The 19978-nt window shown below is 45.8% G+C and overlaps 1 protein-coding gene across 1 annotated transcript in view; it reads right to left on the bottom strand.

Moving 5' to 3' along the window:
• Positions 1 to 12076, bottom strand: part of CLIC6 (chloride intracellular channel 6) — a 43454-nt gene extending 31378 nt beyond the window's left edge. Inside the window, exon 1 of the mRNA XM_007127984.3 lies at positions 10955 to 12076. Within this exon, the coding sequence (XP_007128046.2) occupies positions 10955 to 12076 (1122 nt within the window). The remainder of the gene's footprint in view (positions 1 to 10954) is intronic.
• Positions 12077 to 19978: the final 7902 nt, after the last annotated feature.

Below are 19978 nucleotides of genomic sequence, written 5' to 3'. Positions count from 1 at the left end.
CAAGACAGCTTCACACACTTGTCTGGTGTCTTGGCAGGTTGGCTGGAAGGCTGTGCAGCTGGGATGGTCAACTGGAGCACCTACAGGCAGCCCCTCCAGCATGCTGGCCTCGGCGGGGGGGGTCACTGAACAAGGCAGAAGCTGCACGGCCTTTGGTAGTGAAAGCCACACAGCATCACTCCCACCATATTCTACCGGTTACCAAGTAGTCCCAGAGGCCAGGCCACATTCAGCAGGAGGAGAATCAGACCCCACTTCCCAATGGCAGGAGGGTCAAAGGATCTGTAGCCTTCTTTAATCCACCACACCATCTGATTTCAAGGTGTGCTGAAACGCTCAAACCATTTATTTATAGATCCAGGTCTTGACTAACTTGAACTGGTTTAACAATTTTTTAGCAGTGCCTAAAAGCAATGGTGTTTTTTTGTATTACCCAGTGACGAGCAGAGCACTGTATCTGCAGTACTTACTAGAGCATATCTCACTAGCTGGAGAGCGACAGAGTAATCTTACTTTATTGCTGTTGTTCATGACGCAAATAATCACAATATATTGGTTAAAATGGCATTAACGAAAAAAGTCTCCGTCCATATCTGATGTGTCAATACCTCTGAGTGTTCTTAAGCATGGAATTCTCTGTTCAGAGAGTTAAATGACACCAAAAAGCCATTGAGTGCAACCCAAACTTCATCTCGTCTGACCGTGTACGGGAACAGAGTTGAAGGCATCCAGCCTGGATGGAGTTCAAACAAAAGGAACAAAGTTGGGGAGAGGTTAAATCTTTCCAAGATTCTTTGAACTCACCGTGTCCAAGGCCCTGACACCAAAGGCACCAATAAAAAAGTGTTAATCATCGTCATTTAGGAAGAAAGCCTTATGTCTCCGGATCTCCAATAACACCTTTATGCTGGGTGACCTTCATGGCACATGACAGCTGAGACGTGCTGCACGTCTTGGTCATGCTTGTGGCCACTGGCCTAAGGGCCCCATCAGAACCCCTCGTGTGCCCCCAGCCAGGGAAGAGAACAGGTGCCTCCCTAGCCTGATTCCTCAGCCCCACAGCTCACTGTGGCTGGGGGCGGGCCAGCGGCACCGTAGGGGGTGGATAGGGGTGCGTAATGAGGGTCTTTCTACTGGCCACCCTCACCAGCAAAGAGTCAGGTTGAAAAGGGAACCTCATCTCTCGCTCCTCCAGAACAGCTCTAAACTTGCACACTCGAAACAAAAAGGGGGCACTGAGACCAGTAGCTACTTACCCAGCACATACTGCTTCTCCTTTATATCAATAAGAATAAGTGGCTGTCTCTTAGATATGACAAAGAAATGACTGTAAAAAGGGCATATGGAGTGGCCCAGATCGGGGCTCAAGACCCTCTTTGCTTGTGCATTACAGTTATGGAATTGAGATTTGTTGTGGAAAGTACTACAGCTACATTGCTCATCCCTGAATACAAAAAATAATAATAACTCCAGTGCTTTACGCACTGCTAAAATTTTCTTAAACCAGTTCAAGTTAGCGAAGACCTGGATCTAAATAAATGATGTGCGCATTTCGGCATACCCTGAAATCAGATAATGTGATGGGTTAAAGAAGGCTACAAATTCTTTGACTCTCCTCGCATTGGGAAGTGGTCTGATTCTCCTCCCTCTGAATGTGGCCTGACCTCTGGGACTACTTGGTAACCACTAGAATACGGTGGAAGAGGCCGTGCAGCTTCTGCCTTGTCCACCGCCCCTCCCTGAGGCCAGCATGCTGGAGGGGCTGCCTGTGGGTGCTCTAGTTGACCACCCCAGCTGCACAGCCTTCCAGCCATCCTGCCAAGACACCAGACAAGTGTGTGAAGCTGTCTTGAACCCCCGGGACCAGCCCACTCAGCAGCTGAACACCGCTGAGTGATCTGTATCACTCCCCCATTTCGGTCTTCAACTGTATTCCTTACCTTAGGCTCCTGCCATGGAATTAGAAAGGTAAAAGTGATTTTTAACAGGCCTAGTGCTTTAATAGTTGGTCGTCAGTTACCGTGCTCAGACAAAAGCCAATGTCTGTAAATGCAGTCTGACAGTTGAGGCATTGCTGGCTTAGATGGGAAGAATCTACGAAATCATAAAATTTACATTTTGCAGAATGTGCCATTAAAAGCTGACCACCCTCTCACAGACATACAAAATGAACTTATGGTTACCAAAGGGGAAAGCAGGGTGGAGGGATAAATTAGGTGTTTGGGATTAGCAGATACAAGCTACTACATATAAAATAGGTAAACAGCAAGGACCAAGGGCCTACTGTATAGCACAGGGAACTATATTCAATATCCTGTAATAAACCACACTGGAAAAGAATGCAAAAAGTATGCGTGTGTGTGTGTGTGCGTGTGTGTGTGTGCGCGCGCACAACGGAATCACTTTGCTGTACACCAGAAACTAACACAACATTGTAAATCAAAAACAAAAATAAAAACCACAGCTGACCACCCAATTCAGTCCACCTGATATAGTAGCCACGTTTGTTCACTGCCATCATTCATTCATCCACGCACTGTGCACAGCACAACCTTCCAGAGAGAGGGGAGTACAGCAGAAGGGCAGAGCTCTTGCTGTCAGAGATCTAGAGGCCAAATCTCTCCTTTCTGTCCGTCAGCACCCAGGCTGCCATCCTGCTCTGCCCACCTGTCCCACCAACCCCTCCCCCACGCCACGTTCTCCTCCCTCACGTGGCATCGTAATTACTTCCTTCCGGATCACTCTCTAAGGCCAAGGCTCCAGAAAAGCAGGAGCTGTGTTCATCACTGTTTGTCACTGTAGTACCCCCAGCCCCATGCAGAGTGTCTGTTACGTGGTGGGTACTCAATAAACATTCACTTTCAATAGCCTGCTTGGGTCCAAAACGCCACTTGGTAGTTTGAAAGACTGAAAAGCAGTTTTTCTTCGCCCCATATCAAGACTCAGCTTTCAGATGGATGACCAAGTAAAGAAGGAAAGAGAAAGAGTAAGTTGGGGTAGAGTCCATAATACTAGTAAAAATGGAGACTTTTTTTAATCTGATGATCTTGCATGCATATATAAAATCAGACTTTCCCTCACTGACTGAATAAGTATATATCAACATGGTCTGTGTTTCTCCATAAAGCTACCCTTCCAGAAGCTTCAAAATTATCTTCTCAAACAATCTTTGATATTTGTATATTTCCATCCTCCCTCTCATCAAACATAAACTATGGGTAGGCTTCCACAATTCACTGGTCCTCTACAGATAGGATTTGTGATCAATCTGTATACATTTTGGTCAATTCTTTCAACGGATGGAATCCAAAAAAGAACATCTGGCTAGGAGACACAACCTTGGAAACAATACTGATATTGCTTCGTTGCAGATGATTACTGGTCACGAATCTATTTCGGAAGATGTCAAGCCAAGATCAAAGTGATACACCTTACATTTTCAGATGCAGCAGGTTGGAGTATGAAATGACGCCGCTATCTATACATTTTAAGCTTTGTTTTGAACAGGAATTCATACAGTGTAAGAAAGAGTTTGACCCTGAAAGGGTGTGTGCTTGATAAAATGTAACCTGCTAATTAGAAACAAAGGTAGGGAGGCAAGATTTTAAATACCTAATCCCTCAGGATTTAAGAAGTTATAGGATAAAAAGTAAAAGAGAGCATTTAAAGATTCTAGGAAATGAAGTTGAAGTTTCTAAGAGTGCTATCACAGCCTATGCTTTGTTTTCCCAAGTACCAATTACAAGAAATTACTAAGGCTAAAAGGATAAATTACTCCAGTACAAATAGTCAAAACGGTCCCATAAAAACATATGCAACATATGACAGACAGACGTCTAATTTCCTTAATATAAAAATCGGGAAGAACAAGACCAAAAGGCAGTTTGAAAATGGGCAAAGGACATAAGTGGCCAGATCACAGAAAGATAGATACTAACGGTTTTTAAATACATAAAATTAAACTCAATCTCACATATACTAAAAGAGATGTGAGTTAAATGACAATGGACATCATTTTTCACCTCTCCGATTCAAAAAAGTTGGGGAATACACTGAGTGGGGAAGCAAACACAGCACTCGTATGGTGTCAGGGGAGCATTATTTGGTATAACCTCTTTGAAGAGGAAATTCGATAAAAGTTATCAAAATCTTAAATATGCATATCCTTCCTCCTAGCAATACCATTGCTAAGAATTTAGGTTCCATATACGATTGTACATCTGTGGAGGGATTTTTCACTATAGCATTGTTTAACGTATCAAAAAGAGGTAACTACCTAAACATCCATCAGTGGGAAACTGATTGTAGAATACACCCATTACTAGAAAAATGCGAAATTTTTAACAAGAATGTGAGAGAGCTACAGGCACTGATAGGGAATGATTTCTTTCTTTTTTAAAAAAAAAAAATTTTTATTTATTTATTTATTTATTTATTTATTTTTGGCTGTGTTGGGTCTTCGTTTCTGTGAGAGGGCTTTCTCTAGTTGCGGCAAGCGGGGGCCATTCTTCATCACGATGCGCGGGCCTCTCACTATCGCGGCCTCTCCTGCCGCGGAGCACAGGCTCCAGACACACAGGCTCAGTAGTTGTGGCTCACGGGCCTAATTGCTCCGCGGCATGTGGGATCCTCCCAGACCAGGGCTCAAACCCATGTCCCCTGCATCGGCAGGCAGATTCTCAACCACTGCGCCACCAGGGAAGCCCCCGGGAATGATTTCTAAGATATGATGTTAAGTAAAGAATGTAAGATACAACCGAATGTATTTCCAGTGTACTGCTTTTATGAAAAAAAAAAAGTAGGTGTGGTTTTTTAAAAAATATGTCCACAAATTCTTTGACTTTCTCTTTAAAAGGTGGAACGGAATTCCAATCTCCCTGAAGGCTGGACTTAGTTAAGAGAATAAGACAGAAATGACTGTGTGACTTCTGAGACAAGGTCATAAAAGGCATTCTTCTCTCTTGGATCCCCCTGCTCTGGGGAAAGCCAGATGTCATGTTTCAGGACACTAAAGCAGCCCTACGGGGAGGGTCCAAGTGATGAGCAGTTGAACCTCTTGCCAACAGCCATGTGAGTCAACCACTGTGGAAGTGGATCCAACCACAATTAATCCTTCAGATGAGACCACAGCCCTGCAAACATCTTGGCTACAACTTCAGGAGCCAGAACTACCCAACTAAGCTGCTCCCAAATTCCTGATGCAGAGAAACTGTGAATAATAAACGTTTGTTGTTTTAAGATGCTAAGTCTCAGAGTAATTTGTTACACAGCAATAAGTAACTAAAACAGTGAGGATACTTACATATGTGTTTGAATATGCACAGAATATCTCTAGGGAGAAAACTGAGAGGCTGGGCCTCAGGCATGGAAGAAGATTTATTTTTCATTGCATTGTATTGTTTTATAAGTTTTTCTTATCCTAATATATTGTTTTTTCTTTAAAAAAAGTACATTTTACAAAGGAATCTCATGGATTACATGAATGACCAAATTGTGCATAAATATCTCTAACCTCTATTTTATTTCAAATTTAAAAAAATTTAATTTACTCAACTTTTGAAATAAAGTAGAAGTAAATAGTAAAATAAAAGTGGAAATATTTTAGAAGATGTCTCCCTCAACTTCGCCCAGATACAGAGCCCAGTTTACAAATCATCACTGTCAGAAAAAGAGCAGAGAAAATCAATGATGGAAAAGGAGAAGCCTAGGAGATTTAAGCATCCACCTCCCCAACTCTCAGAGAAAACTTTTCTTTGCTGAATATCAAAGGAGCTCAGAGAATGGTTAGAGCAAAGCCAGCCTACTTTAGAAAATCTTGAAGAATTTGTGCTAGGGATTATCAAAGGGTCCCACTCTCTGTGTCTCCCCAAATACAACTGAATCAGTAACTCTCTAGTGACCACCACTGTATGTGCAGTTCGTCCTATATATACTCTCATAGCCTCCTACTCATCCTTGATCCCATCTTCTCTTCCTACCAGCATTACCAGGGTGCCCATTATGTACCAGACCCTGTGCCAGACTACAACATCTTCAGAGAGAAGAGTGTCTCTGGCCCTTCCACAAGGGACACTAGACTGGGGCAGTGGGGAACGGGGCTTGAGTCCAGCCTCTAACTAGCCAAGTCACCTTGAACCAATCATCCATCCACCTGGTTATTTACCTACCATTACCAAAAGTCACTGACTGACGACCTCCCACGAGCCCACCGCCATGCCAGGCAGTAAGGACCCCCTGTGGATCTCACTGATCTGCATGCACTGTGTGCACACGTGTGCGTAAGAAGTTAGCAAAGCATGATGTTCCACCTCGGCTTCCACCCCAACTAACCTTGTACGATTTCATCGACGTAATTTGTAAGTAAGTGGCGTTGACGCTCAGAAAACAAATGACGAAAAAATGTCATTTGGGGGGAAACAAATGAAAGTCCCAGAAGTGCATTTTCGCTCATTTCCCTTCCAAACACATAATTCGTACTTAGTTATGAAAATAACATCTCCCTTTCAAGCTCTTCGGAGACCAAACCCCACAGAGCAGGTCTCAGCCTGCTCACACCTGGCTAAAGATGCACAGACAGCTGCAGCCCGCTGACCCACCAGGAGTCCATCAGATGTTGGTCCCGACAGACCACGCCCCACTGCCATCCCCCCCATGTGATATGACGATGCTTGGGAGGCTTGATTTATTTACGTATTTACTTGGGGAGGGGAGGTATCTCCAGGTCACAATGCCCATTCAAAGGCTTGTCTTTTTTCTTTTTCACTTTTTATTTTATATTAGAGTATAGTCGATTAACAACGCCGTGATAGTTTCAGGTGCACAGCAAAGCGACTCAGCCGTACATATACATGTATCCATTCGACTCCCCTCCCACCCAGGCTGCCACATAACACTGAGCAGAGTTCCCTGTGCTGTACAGTAGGAGGTCCTTGTTGGTTATCCTCAAAGGCCATGTCTTTCCCAAGTTCTACTTTGCTCTGTCCTCAGTTTCGCCTCCCTGGAGAACCCAAATGTGGTGGCAAATGAAAAAGTTTTCAAGCTCAGCGTCAGCTGTGTATTAGCGGTTATGTGAATGATCTCCGAAACGTAATTTAAGAAATTCTTAGACTCTGGCCCAGGATTATTCACTGGTCACATTGAGGTTTTTTAAGTCATGTGAATTTGCCAGAAAATCCGTATCTCAGACTATCCCATCCCTAGACCCTGCCTCCAAGTATTAGACGAACCGAACCTGTAAGTGAGACTTCCTTAGCGACTAAACCGCCACCGCCGCTGAAGGCCTAACCTTACGCTATGGTGTTAGCATCCTGTTTGTCGTTTGTTGTTACTGTGTTGGTGGGTTATTATGTTGTCATCCTTTCTTTTCAGGAGCAAAGAAGAGAATCTTTCTTACTAAATATATTGCAGGGTTGCCCTATAATTTGATGGTAAATAATTAACACTTCTTTGAGAAAACAGAACTAAAAATTAGCATAATCAGCAATTCATTTACCATACAATCATTCAAGGAGGCTTTCCTGTGGCCTGTTCTATACATTCCCGGCTCTTTTACATCCAAGAATACATTCTTGCATACGTATAGAATAAAACAAAATGACAAATTAATAAAATGACAATTCTCACAAAGGTAGGGCACATAAACCACCAGGTGGCTAAAATTAGAAGCAGATTTTATTATTACATTTTACTGGGTCGTATGTCATTACTTTCTGGTAACCAATACATCTATCTGTAACCAATACATTTATTTTTTTAAAAAGGAAGAAATGTAAAAGTTAATCGTTCCCAAATAGAAAGAGGGTTAATTAATTTTAAAAATTGTGTTTAGTAGGCTGTCATACGAAGGCTAGGAGAATGTTTGGAGAAACACTGTAGTTCTCTCCTTAAAGAACAGTTCTGTGAATTTTACACGTCAATCATGGAATCAAAAACCCACCAAGACACACTTGCCCTGACATGTTTACAAAACCCAGGAGGTCAGACGTCCATTATGGAATCCAGCGTCCAGATAAAGTGGAGCCCAAAGAAGGAACCTAGAGAAGGTTAAATCTGGCAAAGAAATCCTATTCTGAACTAATTTAAGGATTTTAAATCGAGTATTACAAACTCAAGAGCTAAAATAGTCTAAAGGGTTTTTGCTTGATTTGTGCTTCGGGATCTTTTGTTTTTCAAGAGAATGATTAGAAGGATAAGAAGAAAGTGAGGGCTTCCCTGGAGGTCCAGTGGTTAAGACCCCATGCTTCCAATGCAGAGGGCACGGGTTCGATCCCTGGTCGGGGAACTAAGATCCCGCATGCGGCGTGGCACGGCCGAGAAAAAAAAAAAAAAAAGAAGAAGAAGAAAGTGAGACATGCCTTAACGATCCTACGGGGCATATCCTAGGTGACCCTCAGAAGCTGTATCAAGCAGTAGTTGCTTGAAAACCAATTTCACTGTTTGGAGATCCATTTGTTTCCTTAAAGAAAGGAAAACAACACCTGAGCACGAAGCCAATCATCAGAGTCAAACATTCTGGTTAAGCAGTCCACGACATGCCCCCTTGCCTCTGCCTTCACAAACTACTGAGCAGAGTCTGAGAAAACAACCTGTTTTTACCTTTCCTAATATTCTTTTCCCCAGAAAATGGAGGGAATTAGGAAACTAGAGATTTTTGCCAGAAATAAATAAATAAATAAAATGGCAGGGATGGAATGGGAAAGGGATTATTCCTGTGCAAAATCAACGGACAGTTTATCAGAGCTGAGCAGATGTAACAATAAGAAGTCACATTTACAGCAGGCTTATTTCAAGTCAGGTGCTGTTCTGAGTGTTTTATACAATCCTAATTTTGAAGGCCCCACAAACTCATGGAGTAGGAACTATTATTGTTCCTGTTTTATCCATAAGCAACAAAGGCACAGAAAGATCAAGTAACTTGCCCAAGGTCACACAGCAAGAAAGGAGCAGAGCCAGGATTTGGTCCCAGACCCACTGGCTCTAAACTCTGTGCTACTGATCACTACAGTCTACCATCTCATACAGGCAGCCACCCGCTCACACACACCTTCACGTTCCAGACCTGTGCTCCACGTTGGAGACAGCACGCAGAGGGTAGTGCCACGTGTGAGTGGAGCTTCGATAGAGGGACACCCGACCCAAACTGGGGTTGGAAAAGTCTCCCCAGAGGAGATGATGGCCATGCTGAATCTTGGACACACAGCAGATAGCCAGGCAGGGGAGATCGAGACGGGTGAAGGGAAGGAAACTCGATTCAGGTACAGCACATGCAAAATTTCAAGGCAGAAAAGAATGTGGTTCTCTCTAGGACCAGTAAGTAGTTTAACAAGTCTGGCATAGCGGTGCCATGGGTAGCAAAGCTGGGTGGGAGGGATACTCAGGCAGTGCCAAGGAGACAGGAATCACATCACGGATAGCCTTGTGACCTGGCTAAGGAGTGTGGATTTATCTGAAAGTCTGTAATAAACAACTGAAGATTATACTAGGAAACAAAATGATCAGATCTTTTCTTTCTTAGCTCACTGGCTATGACAAAGGGACTAGATTGGAGAGAGCCGAGGGTGGAAGCAGAAAGACTAGTTAGGAAGCTGTGTTTCCAAGCTGTAACAAGAGGCTGGAATTATGTAGTCAGGCGACCAGAACAAAGGGAAATTTCTTAAACCAAGGAGCAGGTTTGGGGCACCCACAGCAGCACTGTGCTCAGATTTCCCCTCCCCTAACTTCCCAGAAGTCTTCTGGCTCCCAGTGGCCCTCCTAGGGATTGTACCCTCAGGTTATGTCCCAATACATAATCTTAAAATGTCTCAGCATCTTAAAAATTGCTCAGAACAGCACAGTGAAGAAACGCAAGCCTGTTGTTCCCAAACTCTCTTGCCACCCAAAGAACTCCTGAAATTCTGATCTTAATCACTTTGGGAACTGTTTTTTTGTTTGTTTGTGTCGGGGGGTTTTTTTTTTTTTTTTGGCTTATTAAAATTTGCTTATATTTCTCCCAAGGAGGTTTAGGTCATAACCGGCCTCTATAAGCCTGAAAGTATTTTGGAAGGATTATGATTCAACATACAATGCACATTCTTGACCTTATTATCTGCTGTTTTCCCCATCTGGCCAAAGGTCTTTGGGAAGGGCTTTTTCAACAAAGATCCTCCTGTGAGCTGCCCCCGGAACCTAGTTCCTCATTTGCGATGTCTTGTAGGAATGCCTATTTAAACTCAAAACTTCCTCACTTGTGTCTCTACAGAATCTTTGTCCTCTTTGAATCTTTGAAGTAAGGCTGAAAATAGGACATAAAGGCAGACGATGTTCAAATCGTCAGCATCTTGCATTCTTCCAAAGTAAATGTTAAATGTTCAATAAATATTACAGTATTTAAATAAACTTCCACTTTCCTCCCAAACATACCTTATCGATTCTACAGAAATGGAAGACCTTTTTGGAGCTGAAAATTTGGGCCGGCTCTGGGTCTCTGAGGTTTGAGTCCGGAGATCCTTCTCACATTACAACCTACCTGTTTGCATTTTTTCACTCTAAGTATTAGCGTTTCCTTTGGCAGAAATTGCTTTGAACATGAGCAGGGCTTGGTGGGGTTTGGGTTTTGTTCTTTTAAGTGAATTCTTTAATAACCTCCTCACTAGAAGGGCCAGTTAGGATTTTCAGTACAAAGGACACAGGGGGACTCTGGACCCGCATCCCCATCTCCCACCACCCTCACCCCAACCTTTTTGCTTCCAAACCCTCAGTTCTTCGTAACGCTCCTTTACCTCTTCTCCCCGAAAACCCAAGCTGTCCCGCCTCAGCCCCGCCCCCCGCCTTCCCCGCGGATAGAAGTGCTCGGTGACCATCAGGGCGCCCAGAGCTTGATCCCTGCGCGTCCCTCTGGGATCAGATCTCAACAGACCAAGACTAAGGATGGGGGGGGGGAGGGGGCGTCCTGGCAGTTGCAAGAAGCCAGATTTACCTTCACGAAGAGGGTGATGTCGTGCTCCGGTCCCGGGGCCCCCTCCTCGGACGCCTCGCCGTCCTCCCGGCCGCCGTTCACCGGCGCGGTCTCGTCGCCGCGCTCGGTGCTGCCCCCCTCCGCCAGGTGGTTGCTCAGCTCGGCCTCGGGCTCCCGGGCCTCCGTCGGCGGGGCCGCCACCCCATCCGCGCTGCCGTCGAGGGGCTCCTCCTCGCCTGGCCCCTCCGGACCCCGCTCTCGCCTCTCCTCCTCTGCCTCCTCTCTCTGCCCCAGGGGCCCACCCTGGTCCGCGTCCTCGCCAGCATCTGCCCTCGCGCCCCCGGGGGCCGCTTCCTGCGACTCCTCTCCCTCCCGGTCCCCCGTCTCTTCCGCGGCCCCCGCCGCTGCACCCCGAGGCTCCCCCGCAAGCTCCCCGGGGCTGCACTCCGCGCTCTCCGCCGCTGCGGCCTCAATCGCCTCGGCCTGGGGCTGGGGGCTGCCGTCCCCTCCGTCCCAGGGCTCACCCTGGGCCCTGTGCGCCCCTTCCGCCGGCCCCCCGACATCCGTGCCGTCCCCCGCCGGCCCCTCGGCGACGGTGCTGTCCCCCGTCAGCCCGTCGGCGTCCATGCGGGCCCCCGCCGCCCCAGGCGCGCTGCCTCCCGGCTCCTGCGGCCCGCTCTCCGCCTCTTCCTTCGCCCCGGGGGCCGCGGGATCCGCAGGCTCCACCTGCGCCTCCCCCGGGGCCTCGCCCTGCGCGCCGCACCCCGGGCTCGCCTCCTCCGCCAGCTCCGCGCCGCTCGCCCGCTCCTCTCCCTGCCGGGCGCCCTCCTCCGCCTCGGCCTCGCCCTGCTCTCCGCTCGCGCCCCGCGTCTCGCCCCCCGGGCCACCGCCCGCGTCCGGCGCCAGCTCGCCCGCGCGCCCTCCGTCCGGCCCCGGCCCTTCTCCTTCCGTCACCTCGGCCGTCGCGGCTGCGCCCGGGCCCCCGCCGCTCGGCGCCTCCGCGGCGCCCTCTCGCGCCTCCTCCCTCTGTGCCTCAGGGCCGGAAGCCCCCGGCTCGCCCCGTCTCTCCGCCTGAAGCGCCGAGCCCTCGGGCTGGCTCTGGGGACCCGGGGCGCCCCCCTCCGGCTCCGCGACCTCGGCCATGGCCGCAGATCCCTGCCTTTGACCAGAGACCCTTCCTGGACGCTGCTGAGGAGCCAGGTGGCGCTGGGCGAAGGGCGCGGTGCCAGGGGCCGCTGCACCAGCTCCGAGAGGACGCCCTGCCCGGGACTCTGCAGGCGCCTGGGCCGTACGCTGGGCGCGCGGGGCGAAATCCTCCCGCCCCAAAACGCTGCGCCCCTTCTCCCGGGCTTAAGCTCTCTGGGCTATTCCTCCACCGCTCGTGCTTCTCGCTGGTTGCGCGCCTGATTCCCACCTGGACCCTAATTCCGACCTTGGTTCCCTGGAAACGCGCTCGCGGAGGTGCAGTGCGCTGCTGGGGAGGACGCTTAGCTGCTGCACCCTTTGAAATGCCTGGCCCTCTGTCCAGGGGTTGACCAGAAGTCCCCGGTGCCAACTCCATCCCCCCTGGGGCTTGGGCGGGGTTTGTATCCCCTCTTCTCCGCCTATTTGGGTGGCCTGAGAGCCTGGCCAATGACAGTCTTTCCTGTGACCCTTGTGGATTTCAGTGAAAAGATCCTGATTCTACTGACCGCTTCGGTGTTTCTGGAACAGCTTCAAGTTCCAGAGCCATTAAAATCACCCCAAACACACACGACACCCAAACACCTAATTCCCACCTTCCCAGGGGTCAAGCGTGATGCTCAGCAGCTGCGCAACTGCAGATGCCCCTGTAGTGCATCGGTGTTCTAGAGCAAGAGGGGTAAATCCTGAAAGAAAGAAAGAAGGGGAGGCCACACCGCCTCCTTCCAATTTCTGCAGCGCCCTGCTGAGAAGTTCCAGAGGCCCTGATATAGAAGCAAGTGGAGACAGCTGATCTTCTTGGACCAGAGATGGGTCCTGTACTCTCTCCATGACAAGTACTGGGGGTTCTGCCCTCCGGGGTTATATTCTGCATCTCCCTGGTCCCCGAAGATGCCAAGAACCTGTTTATCTTTCTGATTCTCCTAGATTTTCTAAACCCATGCTCAAGGCTTTCGCCTTAAAGTTGTGTATTAAGGGCTTGGGGAGCTGAAGGTGGGGAGATGAAAATGGAAGATTTGAAGAAAGGGAGCTATGGAAATCACTGGATTAGAAATCTCCCAGGATCACAGACCTTTCCTCTTAGAAGAAGAAGAAGAAAGAAGAAGAAGAAGAAGAAGGGGATGGGGAGGGGAGGGGGGAGGATGGTGGGGGGGAGTACTGGGGGGGAGGGGGAGAAGGGGGACGAGAAGAAGAAGAAGTTATGATGAAAATTATGTAGTCAGTTTGCTATGTGTCAGGATGGATCATGGGGGTGACAGTGAGGGGCTGGTCGCCCAGGATGGCACAGCCTAAATGTGAGCGAGCAGGGTTCCCAAATCAAGACTGATTGAACTTGTCAGGCTCTTAAAAGCTTTAATACTGCCCTGAGACTCATTTGTCTATCATGTCCACAGAGGGTTCTATTATCACTAAAAAACCAGGGAGCATCTGTGATACGACCAATCACAGTGTGTGAGTCACACATTTGGCCAATAACCAGGATGTCTCAAGACGTGGAAACAACCTGAATGTTCTTCCATGGAGGAGTGGATGAAACAAACATAGTAGGTATTGGGTTGGCCAAAAAGTTCGATCGGGTTTTTCCATAACATCTTACGAAAAACCCAAACGATCTTTTTGGCCAACCCAGTACTTACAATGGAATATTATTTAGCCTTAAAAAAGAGGGAGGCCTTCCCTGGTAGTCCAGTGGTTAAGAATCTGCCTTCCAGTGTAAGGGACGCATGTGAATAAAGCTGCAATGAACATGGATAGCACTCTATTTTAAAACACAGCTTCTATTCTCAGTCACCGTTTTCTGCCTTACTTTTCTCCATAGCAGGTATCTCCATCTGACATGTAATATATTCTACGTACTCATTATCTGTCTCCCTCATCCCACCCCACTGGGATGGCAGTTCTGTGAAGCCAGGAGTTTCTGTGTGTTACTGCCTAGAACAGGACCAGGCACATGGTAGGCACTCAATAAATATATGCTGAATGAATGAATGCATGCGTGCTTTCATATATGTATATATCAACCTGAACCAGTTTTCCAAAAGACTTTTCTCATTCGGTTTTATACTTTGGGGGACAAGCTAATGTCATAAGACAGGCTGTTCCCAGTAATTCTTATCTACCGACGGTGGTGAATACTTAAACAAATACTTTTAATAATTAGCAAAGGCCGGTCAATTGCTATAAAGGAACACAAAGGAAATACCAAATAAATCGAGTTGCGAAGGTCACTGTGAAGTCACTTGGAGATTTGCACGGTGTTGACTCGGCAGCCAGCCCCAGATTAGCTATTTAAATACCAAGGAGGGTTAAACAGAGGTGACAAACTCAGGGATGGGAGTCAAAACTGCTGATAATTAAGTCAATTTTAGTAATTTTAGAGTTTTCCTACCGGGGTAACTCAGGGATTACAAAGAAAATCTCTCAAAAGCTTATAAATAAATGTTTTAAAGGTTTGTTGTTTTTGCTGTTTTCCCAGAACAAACAGACTCATTTCCACAGAGATCCCCTCTTTCTCTAGCAGATCTCTGCTCCTTTCAGAAGAGCCCTTGGGATGACGATGTGTCTAGAACATTCAGATCACTGGCTGCACTTATAGCCAAACAGAAGTCCCCCTTGCACTGATTTCTCTTCAAGCTCTTCCTCCCCACCTAAGAATGGCCCCAAATCTGGCTCTGCTCTGTTATCTGTAAAGGTATAGTTCAGTTAAGAGAAGGATATCGGCACAGAATAGTCCTCAACTAGGAGGCAGGGATTGAGCATGGACAGAGGATCTTGCAAGCCGATAAGAACATCACACAAACCAACACAAATAATGCCATGTGAAACGGGTAGGTTCTCTGGTCACACTGCCTTACTTAAATCCCACTTTACCATGTATTAACTGTGTGATCTTGAGTAAGTTTTTCATCTAGAACGGTGAGTGTTATAATAGATGCATTGTAATTGTGAGTTTTAAATCAGAGAATGTATGTGTCATACTCAGCACAGCCCGCTTCTTGTTAACATTACAGCCTCACTGTTGTATTTGTCCCAGAGGACAGAGCGGTCACATATTGACAGAACGGTGTATTACAGGGCTGGAAGAGCCATGGAGAGCTAGGGTGACGCTTTGTCCCACTTAGCACGGGGTGGTCCAGGTTATGCCTTCTGTCTCGGCAGCACGATCAGAAGAGCATCCCCTGCCACACTCGAAAGTGTCCTAGTTTGGACAGTGAATTATATGGTCACTCCCTCATGAACCCATCTAGCTAGTGAGAGTTTCTTCTGTTTTCTTTCCATGTGATTTTGCACTGTTCTCAAAACAAACTAGATTTTGAACAAATGCTCTTTGGATGATAGAAGAGGTTTTAAAAAGCAAGCAAAAGAGGAGGAGGGAGGGGTGAAGGAGGAGGAGGAGGGGTAGAGGGTGGAGTCCCTAAATTTTTATTGCAAACCACCTGCTGAAAGCCTTCCTGGAAAGGTAGCCCATAATCTGGAAGGAGTGTTGATAGAACACGTTCAGCCCAGGGAGAAGGGCAGGGGAGGAAGGGTATGGAACCCTCCTGCCAAGCTGGTTTCTGGGTCCTGGAGACTGTGGTCTGAGCTTCTTATTCTGTTCCCTTTCCTTCTGACACCAGGAGTATCAGTAACAATCCTGGTGGAGATGGAAACAGTGCCAGAAATTAAGACTGAAAGTCAATTTTAAACCTTTCACCTCTATCTGTAAAGTTTTTTCTTAGCATGTTGGTGTTTTTCTAAAAATGTCCAATCTCCTCTATTTGCTCCCTACAAGTTTTAGAAACTGGAGTTTCTTTTAAGTCTTTTAAACCCTGAGTTTGTGATCTCCTCCCTCCAGTCCTCCAGAACCCTGTAATCTATGGTGATGGATGCTGACCTGATGGAACAGAGCTTAATCTTGAACACTGGGTTTCGGCTAGGGGCAATTTTGTCGTGGGATATTTGATAATGTCTGGGACACATTTTCTGGTTGTCATGATGGGAGGGTGCTACTGGCGTCTAGCGGGTAGAGGTGAGGGTTGCTACTAAACCTCCTCCAACAGGCAGGACAGTCGTCACAGCAAAGAATTAACCAGCCCATAACGTCAATCGTTGTGTTAGAGGAAATCCAGCCTCCCTCCAGCCCCCTAATTACAAGATCTGCCATAGAAAATGCCTTAACCCCATATGCTGACTCCGCCAGGAACTTGGAGCAGTGGATGAGGGGGTCTATGTTGTGTTGGGGTGGGCTGCCACCCCTTAAAGTGTCTCCTACATTTTACTAATGAGTCCTGATGAGAAGCTTTTTGAAATGATGGAGAGGTTATAAGATTTGTGTCTAGAAATCTAGTTTCAAATCATAATTCTGCTGCTTACTGGCCATTGGTGATACACTTACTGCACTGGATTCTTCTGAGCATTGAAAGAGGTAATATGTGAAGTGTTTTGTAAGCCATGAAATTTCTGCGCAATAGTCAACTAAAATTATTAATTTGCCTGCAGGTAATGACTGGTCCTATTGTTTTGTACTGCCCAGATATTGGAATCCACCTCACTCTTCCATAACACAGGACATTTTTCTAAAATATTAATCCCTTGGCACTTGACAGGAAGCCAGCTTTCATGGCCCTGGGCATCCATTGATACTTTGACTGAATTTAGGAAATTCGGTTTCCTAAACTTCTATTCCTTACCGGAAACCCTGGAAAAAATTTATCAGAACAAAAAAGATACTCAGCAATACAAAAGAAGGAAATAATGGCATTTGCAGCAACATGGATGCACCTAGAGATTATCATACTAAGTGAAGCAAGTCAGAAAGAGAAAGACAAATATCATATGATATCACTTATATGTGGAATCTAAAATATGGTACAAATGAACTTATTTACAAAACAGAAACAGACTCACAGACAGAGAAAACAAACTTATGGTTACCAAGGGGGAAAGTGGGGGAGGGATAAATTAGGAGTTTGGGATTAGCAGATGCAAACTACTGTATATAAAATAGATATAGATGAACAACAATGTCCTACTGTATAGCACAGGGAACTATATTCAATATTCTGTAACAAACCATAATGGAAAAGAATATGAAAAAGAATATATACATATATATAACTGAATCAACTCTGCTGTACACCAGAAACTGATACAACATTGCAAATCAGCTATACTTCAATTTTTAAAAAATGAAAGTGATAGATGAAGCTAAAGAGAAAGGATGCACTGGAGTATGTCTTGTTCCTAAATACCCAGAAAATACCTGTCACCTGCCAGGAGCTAGGTAAGTTCTAAGCAGCCAGGAGAAGCACAAGCTGGCCATTGTTAGACTTTCCAATCCTTTGTTTTTTTCCTTCTACCTGTAACTACAGGTCCACAAAGAAAGCATGTACCACATCTCAAAATTAGGTTATCATCTCTATGTGATGTAGTCATGGAAACTGTCATCTGGAAAAGCTATCTCCATTTTACTCACAGAACTGAGAAAATCTACCCATCCGTCCTTCTATCCATCACCAAATCTATCCATCCATCATCCTTCTATCCACCCACCCATCATTTATCCATTCATCCACCACCACACAAACTTTTTCTGAGGACATTTCTTGTGACACAGCCTCAGCTAGTGTTGTAAAAATAAACGTAAACAAAACAAGGTTCCTTCCCTGCTGTGTAATTCTGCAGAGTGGAGCAAGCTTACTAAACTATAGAGTTTTTCATATTCACACTGGTTCATGCTGCTGTACCACGCCACGTTTCATCAATAGCTTTGATTATACATTTGTTTACTCTGAAGATCCTTAACTACACCTTCTAAGCCCAAATATGCCAAGGCCATGCTTTGTAAAAATATCTTTGCTGCTCATATATTGAAATACATTTCTTAAAAACTTGGAGTCAAATGTTTGAAATTTGTTTATTTAACACAGTTTAAAAAAATCATCTAGCTCATGATTTTTATACTCCAAAATGCTACTAACATCTGGATTTTCCTTTTTAATTTGGTAGTGTTTAATCTGATTGGACTGCAAGGAGATAAAGCCTGAAAAGGAGGGTCTTCCTGGGTGAGAGCCTCAGCCCTGTTGGCACTTTCTCCCTGGGGATGCATAGGTTTGGTGGGTGAGTTATGAGTTCAGTGACCTTGGAAAATCCCTTTCATTTGATGGGCATCATCTTGGATGAAATGATCTTGGGGTTCCTTCAGCACTCAAGCTCTCTAATCTATGATCTAACATCTCACGTATTTGGAAGTCGCTAATCAGAGCAGAACAGAGCTCGGGGTCAGGAATTGAGCAAAGCAGGTCTCCCAGAGCCAAAAACAATATAACTGCGTTTGCCTCTTGAAGTGTGAGTGTTTTCCTCAAGGATGAGCAACAGAACTCTCATTCAGAGCCCACGACTTTATTCTAAATTCAATCTAACCTATTTTCTGGTGTCTTAATCCAGCATACATTAGAAACAGCAAAATAGAAAGGCTGAAAGAGAACAAAGTGCTCACATTAAAAGCAAAGAGGGAAGTCAAGCTTCAGTTATTGATGAGGTTTACTTCTTCATCTCAGATGAACCAAGCAAATGACTTATTGATTGAAAGAAAGCAAAAAGGAAGGAAAGAAGGAAGACAGAGAGAGGGAGGGAGGGAAGGAAGGAGGGAGGGAGGGAGGGAGGGAGGAAAGAAAGAAAGGAAGAAAGGAAGAAAACAAAGAGCCCTATATGCCTGGCAACAAGGAACAAAAATCTTAAAGGCAGACTGATGACTATGCATGTTGGGGAAAAAACAATAAAGATATTTGGCCTTATTTTATTATATTTACTTACAAATTAGCACAATATTATTGAGGCAAAACCCCAAATGTAAATATTTCAGGTAGAGTAACCTAACGTAAACAAATTATACGTAACTATTTATTATCTATTATAATAACCCACCTTGAAAATAACGCATAAGTGCATAGATTAGAAATTTACGTGGCCCAGTAATTTATCCTCTTTATACTTTCTTTACTGCAGTCTAGATTCGGTTTCAAATTCTTCCATAAGTCTATTGCTGGTGTGGTTGCCAGAAATAAGATCAAAGTTCTTGTTCGTTTAAAGTTGGTTTCTCAGGAATGGCAGGGAGGAGACTCCTTGTCAATGGAGTCAAACAGAAGAAAGGCAATGAATAGATCCGAACGCTGAGACAAAAGGGCACTGGAAGGAAAGAGATCCCCTGTCCCTGGGGAGAGCATTTAAACTTTCACCTGCCACTTTCTAGGCAGGTGTGTTCTGCTGGACAAGCACACGTCCTATCCACAACAAGTGCTCAGTAAAGATCTCACACTCTCTTAGAATATTAAATATTGAAAGGACCTTAAAGGTTGTTCTGTCCAGCTCCCCCTTGTAAATAGAATGTTTTGCATTTTGCCACTATAAAGAAAGCTCTGTATAAAAAATAACACATAGGTGTTATTTTTTAAATCACTTAACACTCTCAGCAACCCTGGGAGGTGGTCACTGTCCTGCAGTAGAAACAGGGGATGCCACAGAGTGAAATAACATGGAATTGAACTGGATTAAATTAAGAGTTGTGAAAAACTGACTCTGTAATATGGCCTTTTTCTGAAATATTTCCCATGAGGACAGCTTGATCACTTTTGGACCTTGTATAAAAATAACAGTCATGGGGCTTCCCCGGTGGCGCAGTGGTTGAGAGTCCGCCTGCCGATGCAGGGGACACGGGTTCGTGCCCTGGTCCGGGAAGATCCCACATGCAGTGGAGCGGCTGGGCCCGTGAGCCATGGCCGCTGAGCCTGCGCGTCCGGAGCCTGTGCACCGCAACGGGAGAGGCCACAACAGTGAGAGGCCCGCGTACCGCAAAAAAATAAAATAAAATAACAGTCATGGGAC

This window comes from Physeter macrocephalus, chromosome 8 (genome assembly GCF_002837175.3).
Source record: "Physeter macrocephalus isolate SW-GA chromosome 8, ASM283717v5, whole genome shotgun sequence".
NCBI lineage: Eukaryota > Metazoa > Chordata > Mammalia > Artiodactyla > Physeteridae > Physeter > Physeter macrocephalus.
The sequence above is the reverse complement of the archived record's forward strand: the minus strand, read 5'-3'. Positions and strand labels throughout refer to the sequence as shown.